This window comes from Zonotrichia leucophrys, chromosome 25 (assembly GCF_028769735.1).
Source record: "Zonotrichia leucophrys gambelii isolate GWCS_2022_RI chromosome 25, RI_Zleu_2.0, whole genome shotgun sequence".
In the NCBI taxonomy this organism is placed as follows: Eukaryota; Metazoa; Chordata; class Aves; order Passeriformes; family Passerellidae; genus Zonotrichia; species Zonotrichia leucophrys.
Window position 1 is genome coordinate 2517182 of NC_088194.1, and position 23708 is coordinate 2540889.

General features: G+C 58.8%; 1 protein-coding gene across 2 annotated transcripts; it reads right to left on the reverse strand.

Annotated features, from left to right (window-relative positions):
* Positions 1 to 436: 436 nt before the first annotated feature.
* Positions 437 to 22993, reverse strand: LOC135457773 (sodium/potassium-transporting ATPase subunit alpha-2). Of its 2 annotated transcripts, none has more exons than XM_064732520.1 (24): positions 22894 to 22993; positions 17924 to 18028; positions 16896 to 16955; positions 15976 to 16179; positions 15050 to 15163; positions 14841 to 14975; positions 14133 to 14250; positions 13229 to 13497; positions 12462 to 12660; positions 11448 to 11557; positions 11240 to 11374; positions 10191 to 10380; positions 8989 to 9164; positions 8331 to 8467; positions 7384 to 7534; positions 6611 to 6779; positions 6137 to 6291; positions 5526 to 5649; positions 5043 to 5188; positions 3963 to 4060; positions 3645 to 3671; positions 2827 to 2928; positions 1688 to 1779; positions 437 to 605 (listed from the first exon to the last, which is right to left on the reverse strand). In XM_064732520.1, the coding sequence occupies exons 1-24, from the start codon at positions 22903 to 22905 to the stop codon at positions 577 to 579; spliced, it is 3057 nt and encodes a 1018-aa protein (XP_064588590.1). In that variant the 5' UTR covers positions 22906 to 22993; the 3' UTR covers positions 437 to 576. The 2 variants fall into 2 exon arrangements, with proteins under 2 accessions (XP_064588590.1, XP_064588589.1); XM_064732519.1 differs by lacking the exon at positions 22894 to 22993 and adding an exon at positions 18128 to 18220.
* Between the last annotated feature and the right edge of the window lie 715 nt (positions 22994 to 23708).

Sequence of the window (23708 nt, forward strand, 5' to 3'; positions counted from 1 at the left end):
ATTTGGGGTGGATTTGGGGAAATTTGGGGGAAAAATTGGGGGAAAATTTGGAGGGGAATTTGTGGGAATTTGGGGAAAATTGGAAGGAATTTGGAGAAATTTGGGGAAATTTGGGAGGAATTTGGGGAAATTTGGGGGGATTTGGGGAAAAATCGGGGGGAATTTGGAAGAAATGTGGGGGGGATTTGGGGTAAATCTAGGAGAGATTTGGGGGAAAAATAGGCGGAAATTTGGGGATAATTTGAGGGGGTTTGGGGGAAAATTCGGGGGGAATTTGTGGAAAATTTGGGGGAAATCTGGGGGGAATTTGGAGGAATTTGAGGGAATTTGGGGGAAATCTGGGGGGAATTTGGAGGAATTTGAGGGAATTTGGGGGAATTTGAGGGGTTTGAGGGTCGCCCCCTCCCTTCCCAGTCCATCCCAGTCCATCCCAGTACACGGGGGGGTTAAACTGGTTTATTGCTCTGCAGGGGGGGGGGTCCGGGTGCGCCCCCATTTCAGGGGGTCCCGACCCCCCCCGGGTTAGTGCTGGGGTGGGGGAGGGGCTCCGGGGGGTCCCAAAAGGGGGGGAGGGGATCAGTAATAGGTTTCCTTCTCCACCCAGCCTGCAAAAAAAGGGGAGGGGGCGTCAGGGGGAGCCCAAATCCCCAAATCCACAAAACCCCAAAGCCCCAAATCCCCAAACCCCCAAATCCCCAAATCTCCAAATCTCAAATCCCCAAAACCCCAAACCCCCAAATCCCAAATCCCCAAATCCCAAACTCCCAAACCCCAAACCCCCAAATCTCCAAATCTCAAATCCCCAAATCCCAAACCCCCAAACCCCCAAATCCCCAAATCCCCCAACCCCCAAATCCCAAATCCCCAAACCCCCAAATCTCCAAATCTCAAATCCACAAAACCCCAAACCCCCAAATCCCAAATCCCCAAAATCCCAAAGCCTCAAAATCCCCAAACCCCCAAACCCCCAAATCTCAAATCCCCAAATCCCCAAATTTTTTAGGGCTTCAATTTTTTTGATTCTCATATATTTTTTTTGATGTTCCCATTCTTTTAGGGTTCCAATTTTTAGTGTTCCCATTTTTTGAGATTTCCAATTTTTAGTGTTCCCATTTTTTGAGATTTCCATTTTTTGGTGTTTCAATTTTTTAGAGATTCCCATTTTTGGGTGTTTCCATTCTTTTAGGGTTCCCATTTATAAGTATTCTGATTTTTGAGATTTCCATTTTTTTTGGGTTCCCATTCTTTTAGGGTTCCCATTTTTTGGGATTTCCATTCCTTTAGGGATTCAATTTTTTAGGGTTTCCAATTTTTAAGGTTCCCATTTTTTGGAGATTCCATTTTTTAGGGTTCCCATTCTTTTGATGTTCCCATTTTTTAGGGTTCCCATTTTTTAGGATTTCCAATTTTTAGGGCTCCCATTTTTTTTTTAATTCCCAGTTTTGGGGATTCCATTTTTTAAGGTTTCCAATTTTTAAGGTTCCCATTTTTTAGGGTTCCCGTTTTTTTTAGGGTTTCCATTTTTGGGCTTTTTCCACAATTTTATTCCCACTTCCCCCCATTTTATTCCCATTTTATTCCCATTTTTTTTAATTTCCCCAATTTTTTCCCCCTACATTTTTCCCCCAAAATTTTTTAGGATTCCCCCCCATTTTTTGGGGTCCCCCCTCATGTTTTGGGGTCTCACCTCCGGGGTAGCGCCTCAGGATCAGTTTCCTGACCTCGTCGTAGGCAAAAATCAGCAGGGAATAGGGGAAGGCGCAGAACCACCAGGTCACCCTGGGCACAAAAACCTCAAAATTGGGACCCCAAAATTTGGGGGACCCCAAATCCCAGGCGGGGTCGGGGCTCTGTTCTTGCCTCTCCCAATTTTTTTAATCCCCCCCCAATTTTTTAATTCCCATTTTTGGAGATTCTGCCTCAAATATTTTCATTTTTCCCCTGTTTTTTTTTGTTGGTTGGGGGATTTTTTAGGAGGGGATTTGGGATTTTTTTGGGGATTTTTGGGATTTTTTGGGGGGATTTGGAGAAGCTTTTTGATTCTTTAGATGGGTTTTGTAGGGGAATTGGGGATTTTGGGGGGATTCTGGATTTTTGGGGGGTTTGGAGCAGTTTTGGGGTTTTTTGGGTCATTTGGAAAGGGGTTTTGGAATGAATTTGTCGGGGTTTTATAGGGGAATTGGGGATTTTTGTAGGATTTGGGTTTTTAGAGCTTTGGAGCAATTTTGGGGAATTTTTTGGAGGGGATTTGGAGGGGATTTGGATTTTTGGATTGGTTCTTGGGTCGATTTGGGGCAGTTTAAGATTTGGGGGATTGGAGGGAATTGGGATTTAGATTTTGGGGGTTGGAGCAATTTTGGGTTTTTTGACCATTTGGAAGCGGGATGTTTGGAATGATTTTGGGTTTTGTGGGGAATGGGATTTTTTGGGATTTGGTTTTTTGGGGCCGATTTGGGGCAGTTTAAGGATTTTTTGGGGAGGATTTGGAGGGGAATTGGGGATTTTAGATTTTTTTGGGGGCGTTGGAGCAGTTTGGGGTTTTTTGGACCATTTGGAAGAGGGATGAGATTTTGGAATGAGTTTTTGGGGTTTTGTGGGGGAATTGAGGACTTTTTTGGGATTTGGTTTTTTGGGGCAGTTTAAGATTTTGGGATTTGAGGGAATTGGATTTTTGGAGCAGTTGGGTTGGTCATTTGGAAGAGGGATGATTTGGGAAATGAGTTTTTGGGTTTTGTGGGGAATTGAGACTTTTTGGATTTGGTTTTTTGGCAGTTAAGGATTTTTTGGGAGGATTGAGGAATTGGGGATTTTTGGGGTGTCCCTCACTTGAGGGGGTACATGCGCAGAGCCACCCCCATGCCCGGGCAGTAGGACAGGAACGCCGCCAGCGCCGTCTCCTCCAGCAGCCCGAAAATCAGGATCTTGTTCCTAAAAAAATTGGGGGATTTGGGGTTTTTGGGCAATTTGGGGTTTTTTGGGGTGTTTTGGGGGATTTTTTTAGGGTTGGAGAGGTTTTGGGATTTTTTGGAAGGGTTGAAAGGGAGATGGGGGTTTGGAGTGGATTTGTGGGAATTTGGGATTTTTGGGAGCATTTTGGGGTAGTTTGGAGGTTTTGGGGGGGCTGGGAAAGGTTTTGGGGTTTTGGGATGGGTTTGGGGTGGTTTTGGGTAGGATTTTAGGGTAATTTTGGGGTATTTTGGGAGTGGTTTTGGGATTATTTCAGGTGTGTTTTGGGTGGGATTTTGGGCTGGTTTTGGATGGGATTTTGGGGTGGATTTGGAGTATTTTTGGGGTGGTTTTGGGATGATTTCAGGTGTGTTCTAGGTAGGGTTTTGGGGTATTTTTGGGGCATTTTTGGGATAATTTTGGGGTGTTTTGGTCCCCAGTTCATGCCTACTGGAAGATGGAGTCGAGGTGGATTCTGGGGGAATTTTGGCTGGTTTGAAGTGGGATTTTGGGGTGGTTTGGGGTGGGATTTTGGGGTGAGTTTGAGGTAGGATTTTGGGGTAGTTTTGGGATGATTTCAAGTGGATTTTTGGTTGGATTTTGGGGTTGTTTTGGGCAGGATTTTCAGATGATTTTGGGGTATTTTTGGGCTGATTTTGAATGGGATTTTGGGGTGTTTTTGGGGTGTTTTGTCGCACTTCATGCCCTGCTGGAAGATGGAGTTGGTGGAATTTTGGGAATATTCTCGTTTTGGGTGGGATTTTTTGGGGCTTGATGGATTTGGGGTGTTTGGGTGGATTTTGGGGTGTTTTGGGGCATTTTTGGGGTGTTTTGTCACACTTCATGCCCTGCTGGAAGACGGAGTTGAGGTGGATTTTGGGGGAATATTTCTCGTTTTGGGTGGGATTTTTTTGGGTGGTTTTGGATGGGATTTGGGGGTGGTTTGGGGTGGGATTTTGGGGTGTTTTTGGGCATTTTTGGGGGTGTTTTGTCACACTTCATCCCTGCGGAACGATTGCGCGCGTCTTGCAGATGAGAGATCCGCCACTGCACCCGACATGAGCGAGAACGCCGTGTGGCACGTGAACTCCACCACCTTGCGCTGCTCGTACGTCTGCGGGAAACGGGGAAGGGTGAAAAACCGGGAAACCGGGGAGAAATCGGAGTGAGCGATGGGGGAAACTGAGGAGGAAACAGGGAGTAAAAAATGGGGAAAACAGGGAGGAAACCATGAGTGAAAAATGGGGAAACCAGGGAGGAAACCATGAGTGAACAATGGGGGGAAACCAGAGTGAAAAACGGGGAAACTGAGGAGGAAACAGGGAGTAAAAAATGGGGAAACCAGGGAGGAAACCATGAGTGAACAATGGGGGGAACCAGGAGGAAACCATGAGTAAACAATGGGGGAAACCAGGAGGAAACCATGAGTGAACAATGGGGGAAACCAGAGTGAAAAACGGGGAAACTGGGGAGTAAATTGGAGTGAACAATGGGGGAAATTGAGGAGGAAGCAGAGTGAACAACAGGGGAAACCAGAGTGAAAAATGGGGAAACCAGGAGGAAACCATGAGTAAAAAATGGGGAAACCAGGGAGGAAACCATGAGTGAACAATGGGGGAAACCAGAGTGAAAAACGGGGAAACCAGGAGGAAACCATGAGTAAACAATGGGGGAAATCGAGGAGGAAACAGAGTGAACAACTGGGAAAACCAGAGTGAAAAACGGGGAAACCGGGAGAAACGGAGTGAAACAGGGAAACTGGGAGAACAGTGAACAATGGGGAAACGAGGAGGAAACGGAGTGAAAATGGGGAAACCAGGAGGAAATGGTGAGGGGAAACGAGGAGGAACGTAGTGACAATGGGAAACAGGAGTAAATGGGAGAAACAGGGCAGAAATGGGGTAGAAATAAACATGGAAAGGGGGTGGGAACGGGGTGGAAATTGGGCAGAAATGGTGTGGAAATGGGGTGGAAGTAGGTGTGTAACCGGTGTATAACTGAGGTGTAAACTGGGATGCAAATCGTGTGCAACTGGTGTGTAAGGAGTGTGTAACTGGTGTGTAACCGGTGTGTAGGGTCAGTGTAGGTTCCCTCACCCACTCCTGCCCGTAGGAATCCTCCAGGTCGTTCTTGGATCGATCGTCCCAGGCCAGGCGGATCCCGAGCAGCGTCCCCGGCAGGAACCCGTTCTCCGCCAGGATCACGAAGTAGGTGAAGAACCCGCCCAGAGCCTGGATCATCCCTGAGGGATTGGAATTGGGATAAAAACCACAGATTGGGATAAAAAACGCGGGATTGGATCACAAAGTGCATGAAGAACCCGCCCAGAGCCTGGATCATCCCTGAGGGACCAGGATCAGGATCGGGATAAAAAACTCAGGATTTGGGATCACCTTGGGAGCCCTCACTGACCAATGTAACCCCTGAGTGACCCCAGAGTGACCACTGCCCGATCCGGCCATAGGCCATGCTGATGAGCTTCTCGTTGACCATAAATGACCATGAATCACCATGAATGACCATGAATGACCCCAGACTGACCATGACTGACCATGAATGACCCCAGAGTGACCACTGACCGATCTGGCCGTAGGCCATGCTGATCAGCCTCTCATTGACCAGTTTGTCGCTGCGGGGGTTCCGTGGTTGCCGTTTCATGATGTCGCTCTCGGCCGCCTCGTAGGCCAAGGAGATGGCGGGGACCTGAGGGGACAGCGGTGTCACCTGGTGTCACCTGGTGTCACTCAATGTCACCCAGTGTCGCCCTGTGTCATTCAAAGTCACTCAGTGTCACCCAGCGTCACCCACTGTCCCACGTCATGGGATGGTGGCAGGGCCCAGGGACAGAAGGATTTGGGGTCTCTGGGGTGGATTTGGTGTCCCTGGGATGGATTTGGGATCCCTGGTTGGATATGGGATGGATTTGGGGTCCCCAGGAGGATTTAGGGTTCCCCTCACCATGTCGGTGCCCAGGGGCAGCGGGATGTTGGCAATGATGGATTTGGCATGTTTTTAGGGTTTCTGGGTGGATTTGGGGTGGGTTTTGGCGGATTTGGGGTCCCCCCTCACCATGTCGGTGCCCAGGTCGATGCAGAGGATGGTGACGGTGCCCAGCGGCAGCGGGATGTTCTATGGGTGGATTTGTGGATGAATTGGGGTTTCTGGGGATTTGGGTGGTGGTGCCCCTCACCATGTCGGTGCCCAGGTCGATGCAGAGGATGGTGACGGTGCCCAGCGGCAGCGGGATGTTGGCGATGATGAAGAGCAGGAACGGGGTGATCTCGGGGATGTTGCTGGTCAGCGTGTAGGCGATCGACTTCTTCAGGTTGTCGAAGATCAGGCGGCCTGCCAGGGGACAGCAGTGTCCCCAAACGTCCCCAGTGCTTCCAATGCCCCCAATGTCCCCGATATCCCAATGTCCTAAATACTCACAAATGTCCCCAAAGTCCCAAACACCCACAAATGTCCTCAATATCTCAATATCCTGAACATCCACAAATGTCCCCATTGTCCCCAATATCCCAAACACCCACAATGTCCCCAGTGTCCCCAATGTCCCCAATATCCCCAGTGTCCCCAGTATCCCCAATGGCCCCAATTCCCCAAATTCCCCCAGTACCCGCCATGTCCCCTGTGTCCCCAAACCCCGGTGTCTGTCCCCGACCTTCCTCGACGCCGGTGACGATGGAGGCAAAGTTGTCGTCCAGCAGGATCATGTCGGCCGCCTGCTTGGACACGTCCGAGCCCGCGATGCCCATGGCGATGCCGATGTCCGCCTTCTTCAGCGCCGGCGAGTCATTGACGCCGTCACCCGTCACCGCCACGATGGCGCCCTGGGGACACGGAGATGTTGGGGACATTGGGGACGTTGAGGACATTGGGAATATTGGGGATCTTGGTTACACTGAGGGCTTTGGGGACATTGAGGACACTGGGGACATTGAGGGCTTTGGGAGACAGTGGGGACATTGGGGGTATTGGGGACTTTGGGGACATGGGTGACTTTGGGGACAGTGGAGACACTGGAGACATGGGATATTGGGGATGTTTTGGATATTGGGGACATTGGGAATATGGGGAAGATTGGGAACATTGGGGACGTTGGTGGCTTTGGGGACATTGGGGACACTTGAAGACACTTGAGGACATTGGGAATGTGGGGAAGACTGGGGATATTGGGGACACTGGGGACATTGGAGGACATTGGGGACATTGGGGACATTGGGAATATGGGGAACACTGGGGATACTGGGGACATTGGTGGCTTTGGGGACACTGGGGACATTGGGAACATGGGGAGCACTGTGGATACTGGCGACACTGCTGGCTTTGGGGACATTGGCGTTATTGGGGACACTGGGGACATCGGGATGAGGTGCCAGTGGTGGCAGCGGTGGCCCAGGTGACACAGGTGACACAGGGCCAGGGCGCTGTCACCTGCCGCTGGCAGCCCTCGACGATGATCAGCTTCTGCTGGGGCGACGTGCGGGCGAACACGATCTCGGTGTGGTTGCGCAGGATCTCGTCCAGCTGCTCCGAGCTCATGTCCTTCAGGTCCGAGCCGTGCACCACGCACGCCTTGGCCTCCCTGGGGTCAGCACCCCAAAATCGGCACCCCAAAATTCCCAAATTTCCCAGAAAAACGCCCCAGGATCCCAAAATCCGTGAGATCACCCCAAAATCCCCTTCCCAGCTGCTCCGAGCTCATGTCCTTCAGGTCCGAGCCGTGCACCACGCATGCCTTGGCCTCCCTGGGGTCAGCACCCCAAAATCAGCACCCCAAAATCGACACCCCAAAATCTGCACCCCAAAATTCCAGAAAAACCCCCAGGATCCCCAAAATCCCTGGGATCACCCCAAAATCCCCTTCCCAGCTGCTCCGAGCTCGTGTCCTTCAGGTGTGACCATGCACCAAACACACCTTGGCCTCCCTGGGGTCAAAACCCCAAAATCAGCACCCCAAAATTCCTGGGAAACAAACCCCAGGACCCCAAAATTCCCAGAAAACTCCCCAGGAACCCATCCCAAAACCACCCTGCTCAACTGCCTCCACAGCAGCTCATAGGTCGTGTCCTTCAGGTGTGACACCTTGGAGGGTGGTCAGCACCCCAAAATCTGCTCCAGGACCCCAAAATTCCTTGAAAGACCCCCCAGATCCCCTCAATTTCCCCTACCTGGCTCACCTGGGGCTCACCTGGGGCTCACCTGGGGCTCACCTGGCTCACCTGGGACTCACCTGGGACTCACCTGGGGCTCACCTGGCTCACCTGGGGTTCACCTGGAGCTCACCTGGGGCTCACCTGGCTCACCTGGGGCTCACCTGGGGCTCACCTGGAGCTCACTTGGGGCTCACCTGCCTGATGGGGATGTCCAGGATGTCTCACCTGGGGTTCACCTGGCTCACAGGGATGTTCAGCCGTGCCGCGATGTCCTCCACGGTCTCGTTGCCCTCGGAGATGATCCCCACGCCCTTGGCGATGGCCTTGGCCGTGATCGGGTGGTCCCCGGTCACCATGATCACCTGGGGGGCACCGTCAGCACCTGGGCACACCTGGGCACACCTGGGGGACACCTGGGGACACCTGGGGACACCTGGGGGACATCTGGGGACATCTGGGGACACTTGGGGGATACTTGGGAAGACCCTGGGAATACCTGGGCACACCTGGGGATATCTGGAGGACACCTGGGGGCACCTGGGGGACACCTGGGGACAACTGGGGACAGCCCAGAATGGAGGGGGCCAAGGGGAAATGGGGACCCCAGGTGAGCTCAGGGGGGTTTTGGGTCCTGGGCGGGCTCAGGGTGTGTTTTGGGGTCCCAGGTGGGGGGTTTAGGGTCCCAGGTGGGGGTTTTGGGGTCCCAGGGGGCTTAGGAGGGTTTTGGGGTCCTGGGCAGGGGTTTTGGGGTCAGAGTGGGCTCAGGGGAGGTTTTGGAGTCACGGATGGGAGTTTTGGGGTCCTGGGCAAGCTCAGGTGTATTTTGGGGTCCTGTCCGGGGTTTTGGGGTCCTGGGGGGCTCAGGGGGATTTTGGGGTCCCACCTTGATGCCGGCGCTCCGGCACTTGCCCACGGCGTCGGGCACGGCGGCGCGGGGGGGGTCGATCATGGACATGAGCCCCACGAAGCAAAGGTCGGTGGTGGGGAAATTCACCTCGTCGGCGTCGAAACGGAACCCGCGGGGGAACTTGTCCGGGGGCAGGTACAGGTGACAGAACCCTGGGGACATTGTGGGGACAGTGAGACCCCAAAAACACCCCCAGGAACTTTTGTACAGGTGACAGAACCCTGGGGACATTGTGGGGACAGTGAGACCCCAAAAACACCTCTAGGATTGTGTCTGGGGGCAGGTACAGGTGACAGAACCCTGAGGACACTGAGGGGACAGTGTGACCCCAAAAACAACCCCAGGATCATGTCCAGGGCCAGGTACAGGTGACAGAACCTTGGGGACACCACGGGGACAATGTGACCTCAGAGACACCAAAAACATCCTCAGGAACTTGTCCGGGGGCAGGTACAGGTGACAGAACCCTGGGGACATTGTGGGGACACTGAGACCCCAAAAACAGCCCCAGGAACTTTTGTACAGGTGACAGAACCCTGGGGACAATGTGGGGACATTGAGACCCAAGGGACACCAAAGACACCCCCAGGAACCTGCGAGGAACCACCCCAGGGACCCCCTGGAACTTCTATACAGGTGAGAGAACTCTGAGGACACCAGGATAGGACAGTGAGACCCCAAAGACCCCCAAAACAGCCCCAGGATTGTGTCCAGGGGCAGGTACAGGTGACAGAATCCTGCGGACATGGTGGGGACACTGAGACCCCCAAAACACCCACAGGAATCCATGAGGGACCCCACAGGGACCCCCAGGATCCTGTCTGGGGGCAGGTACAGGTGACAGAACCCTGGGGACCACCAGGTCCCCTCAGGACCCTCTCCCCGAGCACCCCCAGCTCCAGGTAGGGGCTTTGGAAGGTTCCTCCATGTTCTTATCCAGGATCTTCTCCCCCAAATCCCCCCACAACCCCTCTCAGGACCCCCAGAACCCCTCCCAGGACCCCCAGGCATACCCAGGACCCGAGCCCCGAGCCCCCCCAGCTCCAGGTAGGCGTTCTGGAAGGTTCCTCCATGTTCTTATCCAGGATCTTCTCCCCCAAATCCCCTCTGGATCCCCTCTCCAGCCCCTCAGGACCACCCAATACTCCCCTAGGACTCCCCCAGGACCCCAGACCTACCCAGGACCCTCTCCCCGAGCCCCCCCAGCTCCAGGTAGGCGTTCTGGAAGGCCTCTCTCATCTCCTGGTCCAGGGGCTGCTCCTGGCCCTGCAGGAGGATGCGGGAGCAGCGGTCCAGGATGCGCTCGGGGGCTCCCTTCATCACCAGCAGGTACCCCTGGGGGTCCTCCTCGCGCTCGTGGATGGACAGCTGGACACGGGGACAGACAGGGGACAGGGGGGTCATGCGCCATGGTCAGTGTGGGGTCAGCCACGGGCAGCTCAGGGTCACCAGAGCCACCCCAGGGTCACACATACCTCACCCAGTGTCACCAATGTCACCCAGAGCCATCCCAGGGTCACCCATTGACCATTCTGGTGTCACCAGTGCCACCCAGAGCCACTGCAGTGTCACCCATGTACTGCCCCATGTCACCCCAGGGTGACACGCACTTTGCCCAGTGCCCCCAGGTCCCCATCCCAGTGCCCCCAGTGCCCCTTTCCCAGTTCCCTCTGTGCCCCCCATTGCCTCCAGTGCCCCCAGTTCCCCCAGGGTCACCAGTTCCCCCATGCCCCCATTGCCCCCAGTTCCCCTCATGCCCCAGTTTCCCCAGTTCTCCATCCCAGTTCCCCCATTCCCCCAGTTCCCTCAGTTCCTCCATTGCCCCATTGCCCCCAGTTCCCCCATTCCCCCAGTTCCCTCAGTTCCTCCATTGCCCCCATGCCCCCAGTGCCCCCATTGACCCCAGGGCGCCATCCCAGCACTCCCAGTTCCCCCAGTTCCCCCATTGCCCTAGTTCCCTCAGTTCCCTCAGTTCCTCCAGTTCCCCACCCCAGTTCTCCATCCCAGTTCCCCCAACTCCCCCAAGCCCCCATTGCCCCCCATGCCCCCAGAGTCTCCAATGCCCCCATTACCCCCAGTTCCCCTTCCTGCCCCCAGTTCCCCCAGTGTCCCCAGTTTCCCCAGTTCCCCATCCCAGTTCCCCCATTGCCCCCAGCTCCCCCAATTCCCCCATGGCCCCCATGTCCCCCAATGCCCCCCAGTGCCCCCAGTCCCCCCGTGCCCACACCTGGTACTTGTTGGTGGAGTTGAAGGGGATCTCGGTCACTTTGGGGTTCCTGTCCCGCATCCTCTTGACGGAGCCGCACGACAGCTGGATGCACTTGAGCAGCGCCGACTCGGACGCGTCCCCGGCCGTGTCCCGCTGTGGGGACACCGCTGTCACCGGGGCCCTGTCCCCTCTGTCCCCTCCCCCAGGGCCACGGGGACCCCCCCACCTTGGAGATGGAGACGTTCTCCTGGCCCGGCTTGAACACGGCGCGGTTACAGAGCCCCGCGATGCGCGCCAGGGCCGCCCACGTGGGAGAGCGCTTGTCGAAGGTGGCACCTGGGGACACGGGGCATTGTCAGGGCATGGCTGGTGTCACCATCTGACCGCCATGGTGTCACCAATGTCACCCATTGATCATCTCAGCATCATCCATTGACTGCCCCAGTGTCACCCATTGACCACCCCGGTGTCACTGGGGCTGCCCACGTGGGAGAGCGCTTGTCGAAGGTGGCACCTGGGGACACGGGGCACTCTCAGGGCATGGCTGGTGTCACCAGTGTCACCTATTGACCAACCCAGTATCACCCATTGACCACACCGGTATCACCAGGGCCGCCCAGGTGGGAGAGCACTTGTCAAAGGTGGCACCTGGGGACACGGGGCATTGTCAGGGCATTGGGGTGCCAAGGGATCAGGGGTTTGGGGCATTGAGGTTCCAGGAGATTGGGGTGTTGGCAGATTGGGGTTCAAGGGGATTGGGGTTTTGGGGGATTGGAGTTCCAGGGAATCAGGGTGTCAGGGGGATTGGGGTGCCAGGGATTTGCATACCAAGGTCATAGGGCATTGGGGTTCCAGAGGATTGGGGTGCCAGGGGATCAGGGTGCCAGAGGATTTGGGTACTGAGGTCCTGAGGCATTGGAGTGCCAGGGGATAAGGATTTCGGGGGATTGGGGTGCCAGGGGATCGGAGGTACTGAGATCCAAGGGCATTGAGGTCCCAGAGGATCAGGGTGCCAGGGGATCGGGGTGCCAGGGGGATTGGGTACTGAAGTCCCAAGTCATTGGGGTTCCAGGAGATTGGGGTGCCAGGAGATTGGTGTTTTGGGGGATTGGGGATCCAGGGGATCAGGGTGCCAGGGATTTGGGTACCAAGGTCCCAGGGCATTGGGGTTCCAGGGCATTGGGGTCCCAGGGGATTGGGGCGCTGGGGGCACTGGGGGTCCCGGGGTGCCCCCACTCACCCGACTGGTCCTCAGTGGTGTCGGCCTCGTGGATCTGGTTGTCGAACCACATGTGGGCCACGGTCATGCGGTTCTGGGTCAGCGTCCCCGTCTTGTCCGAGCAGATGGTGGAGGTGGAGCCAAGGGTCTCCACGGCCTCCAGGTTCTTCACCAGGCAGTTCTTCCTGGCCATGCGCTTGGCAGTGAGGGTCAGGCACACCTGGGGGGCACCCCGGGGTGTCATTGGGGTGGGATCCCCATATGGGGTGAACAGAATCACCTCGACCCCAAAAGTGGCACCAGAACCCTCACAATGTACCCTCAATACCCAAACCTCATTGTGGTCATCTGGTTATGGGGGTCAGGCACACCTGGGGGGCACCCCAGGGTGTCACTGGGGTGCAACCCCTGGTATGGGGTCTCAAGACCCCCCTAGCACCCCAAAATGATCTCAGTGCCCCCTCCCACTGTGACAGTGGCCAGCAGCCCCTTGGGAACATTGGCCACAATGATGCCGATGAGGAAGATGATGGTGGATGTTCCCAGTCCATCCCAGTTCAATCTCAATCCCCAATATCTCCATCTCAGTCCCTCCCAGTTTGTTCCCAATCCCTCCCAGTCCCTCCCATTTCACTCCAGTTCACCGTGACAGTGGCCAGAAGCCCCTGGGGCACATTGGCCACGATGATGCCGATGAAGAAGATGATGGTGGTGCTCCCATTCCATCCCAGTACCCTTTTACACCCCAATATCTCCATCCCAGTCCTTCCCAGTTCACCACAGCTCACCGTGACAGTGGCCAGCAGCCCCTCAGGCACGTTGGCCACGATGATGCCGATGAGGAAGATGACGGCCTCGAGCCAGGTGTAGCCGAGGATGAGCGAGAGGATGAAGAAGGAGAGGCCGAGGAAGACGGCGACGCCGGTGATGAGGCGGATGAAGTGCTCGATCTCCATGGCGATGGGCGTCCGGCCCACCTCCAGCCCCGAGGCCAGCGAGGCGATGCGGCCCATGACCGTGCGGTCACCCGTGGAGATGACGATGCCACGCGCTGTCCCTGTGGTGGCACCAAGGTGACAAAGTGACAAAGAGCCCGGGGACATGGCAGGTGGGAGGATGGTAATGGGGACATGGGATGGGGAACGGGGGGAACCGGGGGCACTGGGAGCACTGGTGGCACTGGAATGGGCACTGGGATGGTCACTGGTTGCACTGGGTGCACTGCGATGGTGACAGGTGGCAGTGGGATGGGGATCGGTGGCACAGGTGGCACTGGTGGCACTGGGATGGGCACTGGGATGGTCACTGGGGGCACTGGTGGCACTGGGATGGGCACTGGGGCACTGGTGGCACTGGGATGGGCACTGGGGTGCACTGGGATGGGCACTGGGATGGGGAACTGGAAGCACTGGGAGCAATGGGGGCACTGGGATGGTCACAGGTGGCACTGGGATGGGCACTAATTGGCACAGGTGGCACTGGTGGCACTGGGATGGTCACTGGGAGCACTGGTGGCACTGGCATGGGCACTGGGATGGTCACAGGTAGCACAGGTGACACTGGGTTGGGCACTGATTGGCACCGGTGGCACAGGTGGCACTGGGATGGTCACTGGGGCACTGGGTGCACTGGTGGCACTGGGTTGGGCACTAATTGGCACTGGTGGCCCTGGGGACACGGGGGACACCCCACCTTCGACGCAGTTGGTGGAGAAGAAGCAGATGTTGCGCGTCTCCAGCGGGTTCTCGTGCGTGAACTCCGGGGAGCGCGTCTGGGGCTCCGACTCGCCCGTCAGGGAGGAGTTATCCACCTGGGGGGCAGGGGATTGGGTTATGGGGGGATTTGGGTTATTGTGGGAGATTTGGGGGGATTGGGGTTATGGGGGGTTGGGAGGATTGGGGATTTGGGTTATGGGGGAGATTGGGTTATGGGGGTTTGGGGTTATGGGGGGGTTCAGGGGGAATTGGGGTACAGGGGTTATGGGGGGATTGGGGTTATGGAGGGGTTTGGGGTTGTGGGGCAGATTTGGGGTTGTGGGGACATTAGGGGTTATGGAGGGGTTGGAGGAATTTGGGTTATGAGGGGATTGGGGGATTTGGGTTATGGGGAGATTGGGTTATGGGGGATTGGGGTTGTGGGGCAGATTTGGGGTGGGTTATGGGGGGATTCAGGGGGAATTGGGATACAGGGGTTATGGGGGGATTTGGGGTTATGGGGCTATGGGAGGGATTGGGTGGGGTTGGGTGGGTTTGGATGTCCCCCCCATGCCCACCTTGCATCCATGGGAGGAGATGATCCTCATGTCCGCGGGCACTCTGTCTCCAATGTCCCCCATGTCCCAGTGTCCCCAATGCCCCCTCAGTGTCCCCAGTGTCCCCTCGGTGTCCCCAGTGTCCCCACCTTGCATCCATGGGAGGAGATGATCCTCATGTCCGCGGGCACCCTGTCGCCGCCCTTCACCTCCACCAGGTCTCCCACCACGACGTTCTCGGCGTTGATCTGGATCTTCTCTCCCTCTCGGATCACCAGCGCTTGCTGGGGGGCAGCGGGCACCTCAGGGGGTGCCCACCAACCCCCTGGAACCCCCCCGGCCGTGCCCCCCTGCCCACCTGGGGCACCATGTTCTTGAAGGAGTCCATGATCTTGGAGCTCTTGGCCTCTTGGTAGTAGGAGAAGCAGCCGGTGACGATGACGACGGCGGCCAGGACCACCCCCAGGTACAGCTGGCACCATGGGAGGGGCACCTCAGCACCTGGGGGGCACCGAGGAACCCCCACAGGGACCCCCAGGGTGGGGGGACAGGGAGGGGACACCCTCGGTGGTTTGACATCCCCCCCATACCCACAGCTGGGCACCCCAAGGGCTGGGGAGGGGACAAAGGGCCATGGGTTTGTGCCACCCCCAGTGCCACTGTCCCCTTGGCACCTTGATGTGGCTGTCCCATGATCCTAGACCCTGCCAGTGTGCCCCATGCCCCCTGATGCCCCTGATACCCCCCGTACTTCCGGTGCCCCCAGTGTCCCCATACCTGCCATGTCCCCCATTTTCCCCATACCCCCTGGTGCCCCCGGTGCCCCTTGTGTCCCCATGTCCTCCATGCCCACTGATGCCCCCCATGCCCCCCTGTCCCCGTGCTCCTCATACCCCCCCCATGTCCCCATACCCTCCATGCCCCTCATGCACCCAGTGTCTCCATACCCCCCCATAACCCCCATTCTCCTGGTGCCCCCCATGTCCCCATACCCCCCATGCCTCCAATGCCCCCATAAGCCCCATGTCCTCTGTGTCCCTATCCCCCTATACCCCCTCATGCCCTCTGTGCCCTCCATACCCCCCATACCCTCTGGTGTCCCTGTGTCCCCATGTCCTCCGATGTCCCTGATGCCCCCCATGTCCCCCATACCCCCCTATACCCGCAGTGCCCCCCATATCCCCATGCCCCCCATACCCCCCATGTCCCCATACCCCCCATACCCCCTGGTGGCCCCCATGCCCGTGGTGCCCCCCATGTCCCCGTGTCCCCGGTGTCGCTCACGTTGTCGTTGGCGGGCTCGTCCTCCATGGCGGCCTGGATGCCGTAGGCCAGGAAGCAGAGGATGGCGCCGATCCAGAGCAGGATGGAGAAGCCCCCGAAGAGCTGCCGGCAGAACTTCACCCACTCGGGGGTGGTGGGAGGCGGCGTCAGAGCGTTGGGGCCATCCTGCACCAGGATCTCGGCAGCGCGGGCGTTGGTCAGGCCCTGCGGGACACGGGGACATCACGGGGACACGGTGACACTGGGGACATGGGGACACCAGGGGGACATGGGGATAGCGGGGGGACACGGGGGACACTGAGACACAGGGACACCGGGGGAACATGGTGACACTGGGGACATGGGGACACTGGGGACACAGGGACAACAGGGGAACACACGGACAACAGGGGGACACCAGGGACATGGGGACACTGGAACACCGCGACACTGGGGACATGGGGACACCAGGGGGACATAGGGATAGCAGGGGGACACCAGGGACACGGGGACACCAGGGGGACACAGGGACATGGGGACAGTGTGACACCAGGGGACATGGGGATAGCAGGGGGACATGGGGACACAGTGACACCAGGGGATATGGGGACATCAGGGGGACACAGTGACACCGGGGACACAGAGACATCCACAATGACACCAGGGACACAGTGACACCAGGGACATGGGGACACTGGGGGGGACACGGTAACACTGGGGACATGGGGACAGCAGGGGGACATAGGGACAGCAGGGACATTGGGATTGAGGGATGTGAGGGTAGAGGGACACAGGGACACGGGGACAGGGGGACAGGGAGACACAGGAACACGGGGACACAATGACACAAGAACGCAGGCACATGGGGACACAGGGACAGAAAGACAAAGGGACACAGGGACACAATGACACAGGGACACAGGGACACGGGGACATCTCACCCGGGACAGGTCCACCTGGTACTTCCTGCCCAGCTCATCCAGGGACAGTTTGTGATCATCCTGAGGGACAAAGGCCACCCCTGTCACCGCGTCCCCAGCCAGCTGTCCCCCTGCCACCCCTGCCACCCCTGTCACCCGTGTCCCTCTGGCTCGGGTGGCATGGCCAGCTGTCCCCAGGGTCCCACACCACCCACGTCACCCATGCCGCTGTCACCTCAGCTGGGTGACATAGGACAGCTGTCCCCGTGACCCCAGTCGCCCCAGCAGGGTGTCATGTCCCCATGTCCCCATGTCACCCACGTCCCTCTGGATGGGATGACACAGCCAGCTGTCCCCGGAGTCCCATGTCACCCATGTCACCCATGAATGCAATGACATGGCCACCATCCCCAAGTCCCCCATGTCCCCAGGGTCCCAGTGTCGCCCATGCCTCCTATGCTCCCCGTGTCCCCTGTCCCCTCACTGTCCCCGTGTCCCCTGGCTGTCCCTGTCCCCTGTCTATCCCCCTGTCCCTGTCCCTGTGTCCCCATGTCCCCATGTCCCTGTCACTGTCCTCTGCCCCTGTCCCCATGTCCCCATGTCCCTTGTCTGTCCTCATGTACCCTGGCTGTCCCCTGTCCCTGTCACTGTCCCCTCGCTGTCTGGTGTCCCTGTGTCCCCATGTCCCCACATCCCCCGTGTCCTCGTGTTCCTTGTCTGTCTGTCCCGTCATTGTCCCCTCACTGTCCCCATGTCCCTGTGTCCCCGTGTTCCTGTCCTGTGTCCCCATCCCCATGCCCCTGTCCCCTGTCTGTCCCCATGTCCCTGTCCCTTTCACTGTCCCTTTGCTGTCCCCATATCCCTGTGTCCCCGTGTCTCTGTCCTGTGTCCCCATCCCCATGCCCCTGTCCCGTTTGTCTCCTGTCCCTGTCACTGTGTCCCTGACTGTCCCCTCTCTGTTCCCTCACCCTCCCCTGTCCCCTCACTGTCCCGTGTCCCTGTGCCTGTCCCCTGTGTGTCCCCATGTCCCCCTGTGTGTCCCCACTCACCAGGTTCACCTCCTTCTTGAGCTCGTCCAGCTCCTTCTCCTTCTGCTTCCTCTTCCCGCCGCCGTTCTCGGACGTGGTGGCCGCGGGCGAGTACTCGCGGCCGGCCTGCGGGCAGCGCGCGGTGGGCACGGGGACCCGGGGGGCACGGGGACCCCCCCCGGTGCCACCCGCGCCCCCCCCGCCCCGCCAGCCCAGGGCCATTACCGTGGGCGTGGAGGTCACGGCCAGCACCGGCGTCACCGTGGCCACCGGCATCGTCAGCGCGGGGGGGGCGGCGGGCACCGGGCACCGGGCACGGGTGGGCGGGGGGGGCGCGGCGGGGGGGGGGCACCACTGGGGGGGGCGGGGGGGGGGGGGGGTTGTGGTCATTGAGAGGTCACTGAGGGGTCACTGTGGTCACTAGGGTGGCATTGTGGTCACTGAAGGGTCATTGTGGCCATTGAGGGGGTCACTGTGGTCACTGAGGGGTCATTGTGGCCATTGAGGGGTCATTGTGGTCACTGAAGGGTCACTGTGGCCATTGAGGGGGTCACTGTGGTCATGGGGGTCATTATGGTCCCCAGAGTGGCACCGTGGTCATGGGGGGGTCACTGTGGTCATTGAGGGGTCATTGGGGGTCCTTGAGGGGTCATTCTGGTCACCAAGAGGTCACTGTGGTCACTAGAGTGGCATTGTGGTCATTGAGGGGTCATTGTGGTCACCCCGGTGGCATTGAGGCCATTGAGAGGGTCACTGTGGTCATTAGAGTGGCATTGTGGTCATTGAGGGGTCATTATGGTCATCAGGGTGACACTGTGGTCATTGAGAGGTCATTGTGGTCATTGAGTGGTCACTGTGGTCACCAGGGGGTCACTACTGGTACCAGGGTGGCATTGTGGCCATTGAGGGGTCACTGTGGTCATCAGGGTTACATTGTGGTCATTAGAGTGGCATTGTGGTCACTGAGGGGTCATTGTGGTCACCCTGGTGGCATTGAGGCCATTGAGAGTCATTGTGGTCACTGAGGGGTCATTGTGGTCACCCTGGTGGCATTGAGGCCATTGAGAGGGTCACTGTGGTCACTAGGAGTGGCACTGTGGTCATTGAGCGGGGGGTCACTGTGGTCACCAGGAGGTCATTGTGGTCACTGTGGTGGCACGGTGGTCATTAGAGTGGCACTGTGATCATTGAGGGGTCATTCTGGTCACCAGGGTGGCATTGAGGCCATTGAGGCGTCACTGTGGTCATTGAGAGGGTCATTGTGGTCACCAGGGTGGCACTGTGGTCATTGAGGAGTTACTGTGGTCATGGGGGTGTCACTGTGGTCATGGGGGTGTCACTGTGGTCACCAGGGTAGCACTGTGGTCATGGGGGTGTCACTGTGGTCACCAGGGTGGCACTGTGGTCCTGGGGTGGTCACTGTGGTAGCCCTGTGGTCACCAGGGGGTCACTGTGGTCACGAGAGTGGCATTGGGGTCATGGGAGGGTCATTGTTGTCACCAGAGGGTCACTGTGGCTCTGTGGGGTCACCATGGCCATGGGTGGTCACTGCGTCCATTGGGAGTCCCCTTGGATATGGCAGTGTCACTGCAGCCAGGGGGTGTCACCGTCACCATGGGGGTGTCACCGTCACTGTCACCCTGGGAGTGTCGCTGTCACCGTGGGGGTGTCACCACAGCCAGAGGGGTGTCACTGTCACTGTCACTGTGGGCGTGTCACTGTGGGCGTGTCACTGTCCCCACAGGGGTGCCACCGTGTGTGTGTCACTGTCAGTCTCCCCACAGGGGTGTCACTGTCCCCATAGAGGTGTCCCCATCACTCTGGGGGTGTCACTGCAGCCAGGGGGGTGCCACTGTCACCATGGGGGTGTCACCACAGCCAGGGGGTGTCACTGTCACTGTGGGCATGTCACTGTTCCCACATCAATGTCACTATCCCCACAAGGGTGTCACTGTCCCTACAGCGGTGTCACTGACAGGGGGGTGTCACTGTCACTGTGGGTGTGTCACTGTCCTCACAGCGGTGTCACTGTCCCCATAGAGGTGTCACCACAGCCAGGTGGGTGTCACTGTCACCATGGGGGTGTCACTGTCACTGTGGGAGTGTCACTGTCCCCACAAGGGTGTCACTGCCAGGGGGGCGTCATGGTCACTGTGGGGATGTCACTGTCCCCGTAGAGGTGTCACCACAGCCAGGGGGTGTCACTGTCACTGTGGGTGTGTCACTGTCCCTACAGCGGTGTCACTGTCCCCATAGAGGTGTCACCACAGCCAGGTGGGTGTCACTGTCACCATGGGGGTGTCACTGCCAGGGGGGTGTCACTGTCACCATGGGGGTGTCACTGTCACTGTGGGTGTGTCACTGTCCCTACAGCGATGCCACTGTCCCCACAAGGGTGTCACTGCCAGGGGCGTGTCACTGTCACTGTGGGGCTGTCACTGTCCTCACAGTGGTGTCACTGTCCCCATAGAGGTGTCACCACAGCCAGGGGGTGTCACTGTCACTGTGGGCGTGTCACTGTCCCTACAGCGGTGTCACAGCCAGGGGGGTGTCACTGTCACCATGGGGGTGTCCCCACACCCACGGGGGGCTCCCCCCAAGCCAGGCAGAGCAGGAGCCCCCCCAGGGTGTCACAGGACCCCTCCCTGTCCTTGTGGGGGTGGCCCTGTCCCCTCCTGTCCCCTCCTGTCCCCCCCCGGTCCCCTCCTGTCCCCAAGGGTCCCCTCTGTCCCGGGGGGGGGGGGGGGAGGGGCGGGGCCGATGTCATGGAAACCTCCGGGAGCCAAAACCAACACCGGGACCGGGGGGGGGGGGGGGGGGGCTCAAATTACCGGGGGGGGCACGGGGGGGGCACCCCCACCCCCAAATAACACGGGGGGGTTCCCTGCCCCACCCCCAACACGGGGGGACCCCAATTGTTGTTTCACACTGGGGGGGGGGGAAACCCACCTGAGGGACCCCCCCCGATTTTGTGGGGTGGGGGGGGGGGGGGGGGTGTCGGGTGTCGCGCGCGTGTGTCCCCCCCTCCCCCTCCCCCCCCCGCATTGGGGACAGCGCCAAGGGGACACCGCGTGGGGGGGGGGGGGGGCAACCCCAACACAGAGGGGTCCCCCCGAAATTTGGGTGGGTGCCCAATGTGGGGGGGTTGGGTTGGGTTTGGGGGGGTCAGGGGGGGAAAACCCAACCCAGAGGGGTCCCCCCAAAAATTTTGGGTGGGTGCCGAATATTGGGGGGGGTTGGGTTTGGTTTGAGGGGGTCCCCCCGAATTTTGGGTGGGTGCCGAATATTGGGGGGGGTTGGGTTTGGTTTGAGGGGGTCCCCCCGAATTTTGGGTGGGTGCCCGCAGTGTGTGGGGGGGATTGGGGTGCCCGAGTGGGGTTTGGGGTGTCCTGAGTGTGTTCGGGGTTTTTCAGGTGGGTTCGAGGTCTCTCGGGTGGGTTTGGGGAGGGGTCGCACCCCAAACCCCACCCAGCGGGGTCCCCCCCCAATTTTGGGTGGGTGCCCAATGTGGGTGGGTTTGGGTTTGGTTTGAGGGGGTCCCCCCGAATTTTGGGTGGGTGCCCAATGTGGGGGGGTTTGGATCGGGTTTGAGGGGGTCCCCCCGAATTTTGGGTGGGTGCCCAATGTGGGTGGGTGTTTGGGTCGGATTTTGGGGGGGGGGGCGGGCGCGGGGCCAGCGGCGCTCGGGGCCCCCCCGCGGGCGTTGCCGGGCACCGGGAGCGGAGCTCGGGGCAGCCGCGGGCACCGAGCCACGCACGATGGGGGGGGGGCGGGGGTCCCGCCCACGGGGCTGACGATTCACAGCGTGGGGGGGGGGCGATTCGGGACCCCCCACCCATAAAAAAGTGACCCCTGATCGGGGAGGGGGGGGGGACTGCGGTTCTGCGATACCGGGGGGGTTTTTGGGGGTCGGGGGGAAAATTTGGGGTGTGGGGGGGGCGTGGTCCCGAGGGGGGAGGGGCGGGGGCGTGATTTTGGGTGGGGGGGGCTCCAGGGGTCGTGGGGGTGGTCACGGGTGGGTGCCAACCCTGGGAAAGGGGTCCCGGGGGGGCTTTCTCGTGTGGGGGGGGGTCCCGGGTGGTTTTAGGATGTCCCGCGTTGGTTTGGGGTCTCTCGGATGGATTTGGGGCGTCTCGAGTAGGTTTGGGGTCTCCCGGGTGAATTTGGGGTGTCTCGGGTGCCTTTGGGGTGTCTGGGGTGGGTTTGGGGCGCCCCGCGTGGGTTTGGGGTCTCTCGGATGGATTTGGGGTGCCCCGAGTGGTTTTTGTGTTGTGTTGGGTGGATTTGGGGTGCCCCCAGTGGGTTTGGGGTGCTCCCGAGTGGTTCTTGGGTCTCTCGAGTAGGTTTGGGGTGTACCGGGTGGGTTTGGGTTATCTCGGGAGCATTTTGGGGTCTCTCGGGATGTTTTGGGGTGCCCCGAGTGAGTTTGGGTTGTCCTGCGTTGGTCTGGGTTGTCCCGGGTGGTTTTTGGGGTGTCCCGGGTGGTTTCTGGGGTGTCCCTAGTGGGTTTGGGTTATCTCGGGAGGGTTTTGGGGTCTCTCGGGAGGGTTTGGGGTGCCCCGCGTGGGTTTGGGGGTTCCCGGGTGGGTGTTAATTGTGCGTGGGCGGGCTGTTCTGTCTGGGGGTGTTTTTGAGGTGCCCCGCGTGGGTTTGGGGTGCCCCGAGTGGTTTTTGGGTGTCCCAAGTGGGTCTCTCGGGGGTTTGGGGTCTCTCGGGTGGGTTTGGGGTGTCCCGGGTGGGTGTTAATTGTGCGTGGGTGGGTTGTTCTGTCTGGGGATGCTTTTTGGGGTTCCCGGCTGGGTTTGGGGTGTCTCGGGCGGGTTTGGGGGTTCCCGGGTGGTATTTGGGTCTCTCGGCTGGGTTTTGGGGTACCCGGGTGGGTGTTAATTGTGCGTGGGCGGGTTGTTCTGTCCGGGGGGTGTTTTTTGGGGTGCCCCGCGTGTCCCCGTGCCCCGCGTGGTTTCGGGGTGCCCCGGGCCGCCCCTACTCACCCCTCTGCCCATGGCGCTGCCGTCGCCGTTGCCAGCCCGGGACACTTTTGGGGGGGGCGCAGCGACCGCGGCCGAGAAAAACCCGGAGAGCCCCGCCCGGCGCGGCCCCCCCGCCCCAAACCCGCCCCCTCCCCAGCCCCGGACCCGCGGGGGGGCCCTGGGAACGCAGGTGCGCGCGCGGGGGGGGGGGGGGGGCGGGGTGACCCTTCCTGACCCCCCCAAATCCAGCGGGACCCCCCCACATCCGGACCCGCATTGAGGGGGGGGCGCTCGTTTTGGGGAGGGGGGGGCTCAGCCCTGGGGCTGCCGGAGCCTCGATGCCCCCCCTCCGGTTTTGGGGGTTGTTAGTTGTTTTTTGAGGGGTGTTTTTTGGTTTTTTGGGGTGTTCTTTGTTTTTGGGGGCGCTGTTTGTTTTTTTAGGGGCTGTTTGGTTTTTTTGGGGGGTGTTGTTTGATTTTTGGGGGTGTTGTTTATATTTTTTGGGGCTGTTGTTTGTTTTTGGGGTGTTGTTTGTTTTTCGGGGGTGTTGTTTGGTTTTTGGGGGTGTTGTTTTTATTTTTGGGGCTGTTGTTTGTTTTTGGGGGATTGTGTTTGTTGTTTGGGGGTGTTGTTTAGTTTTTGGGAGTGTTTGTTTTCTAGGGAGTGTTGTTTGGTTTTTGGGGGTGTTGCCTTTATTTTTTGGGGTGTTGTTTGTTATTTGGGGGTGCTGTTTGTTTTTTTGGGGTTGTGTTTGTTTTTTTGGGGTGTTGTTTGTTTTTTGGGGGGGTGTTGTCTGTTTTTTTGGGGGGTTGTGCTTGTTTTTTTGGGGTGTTGTT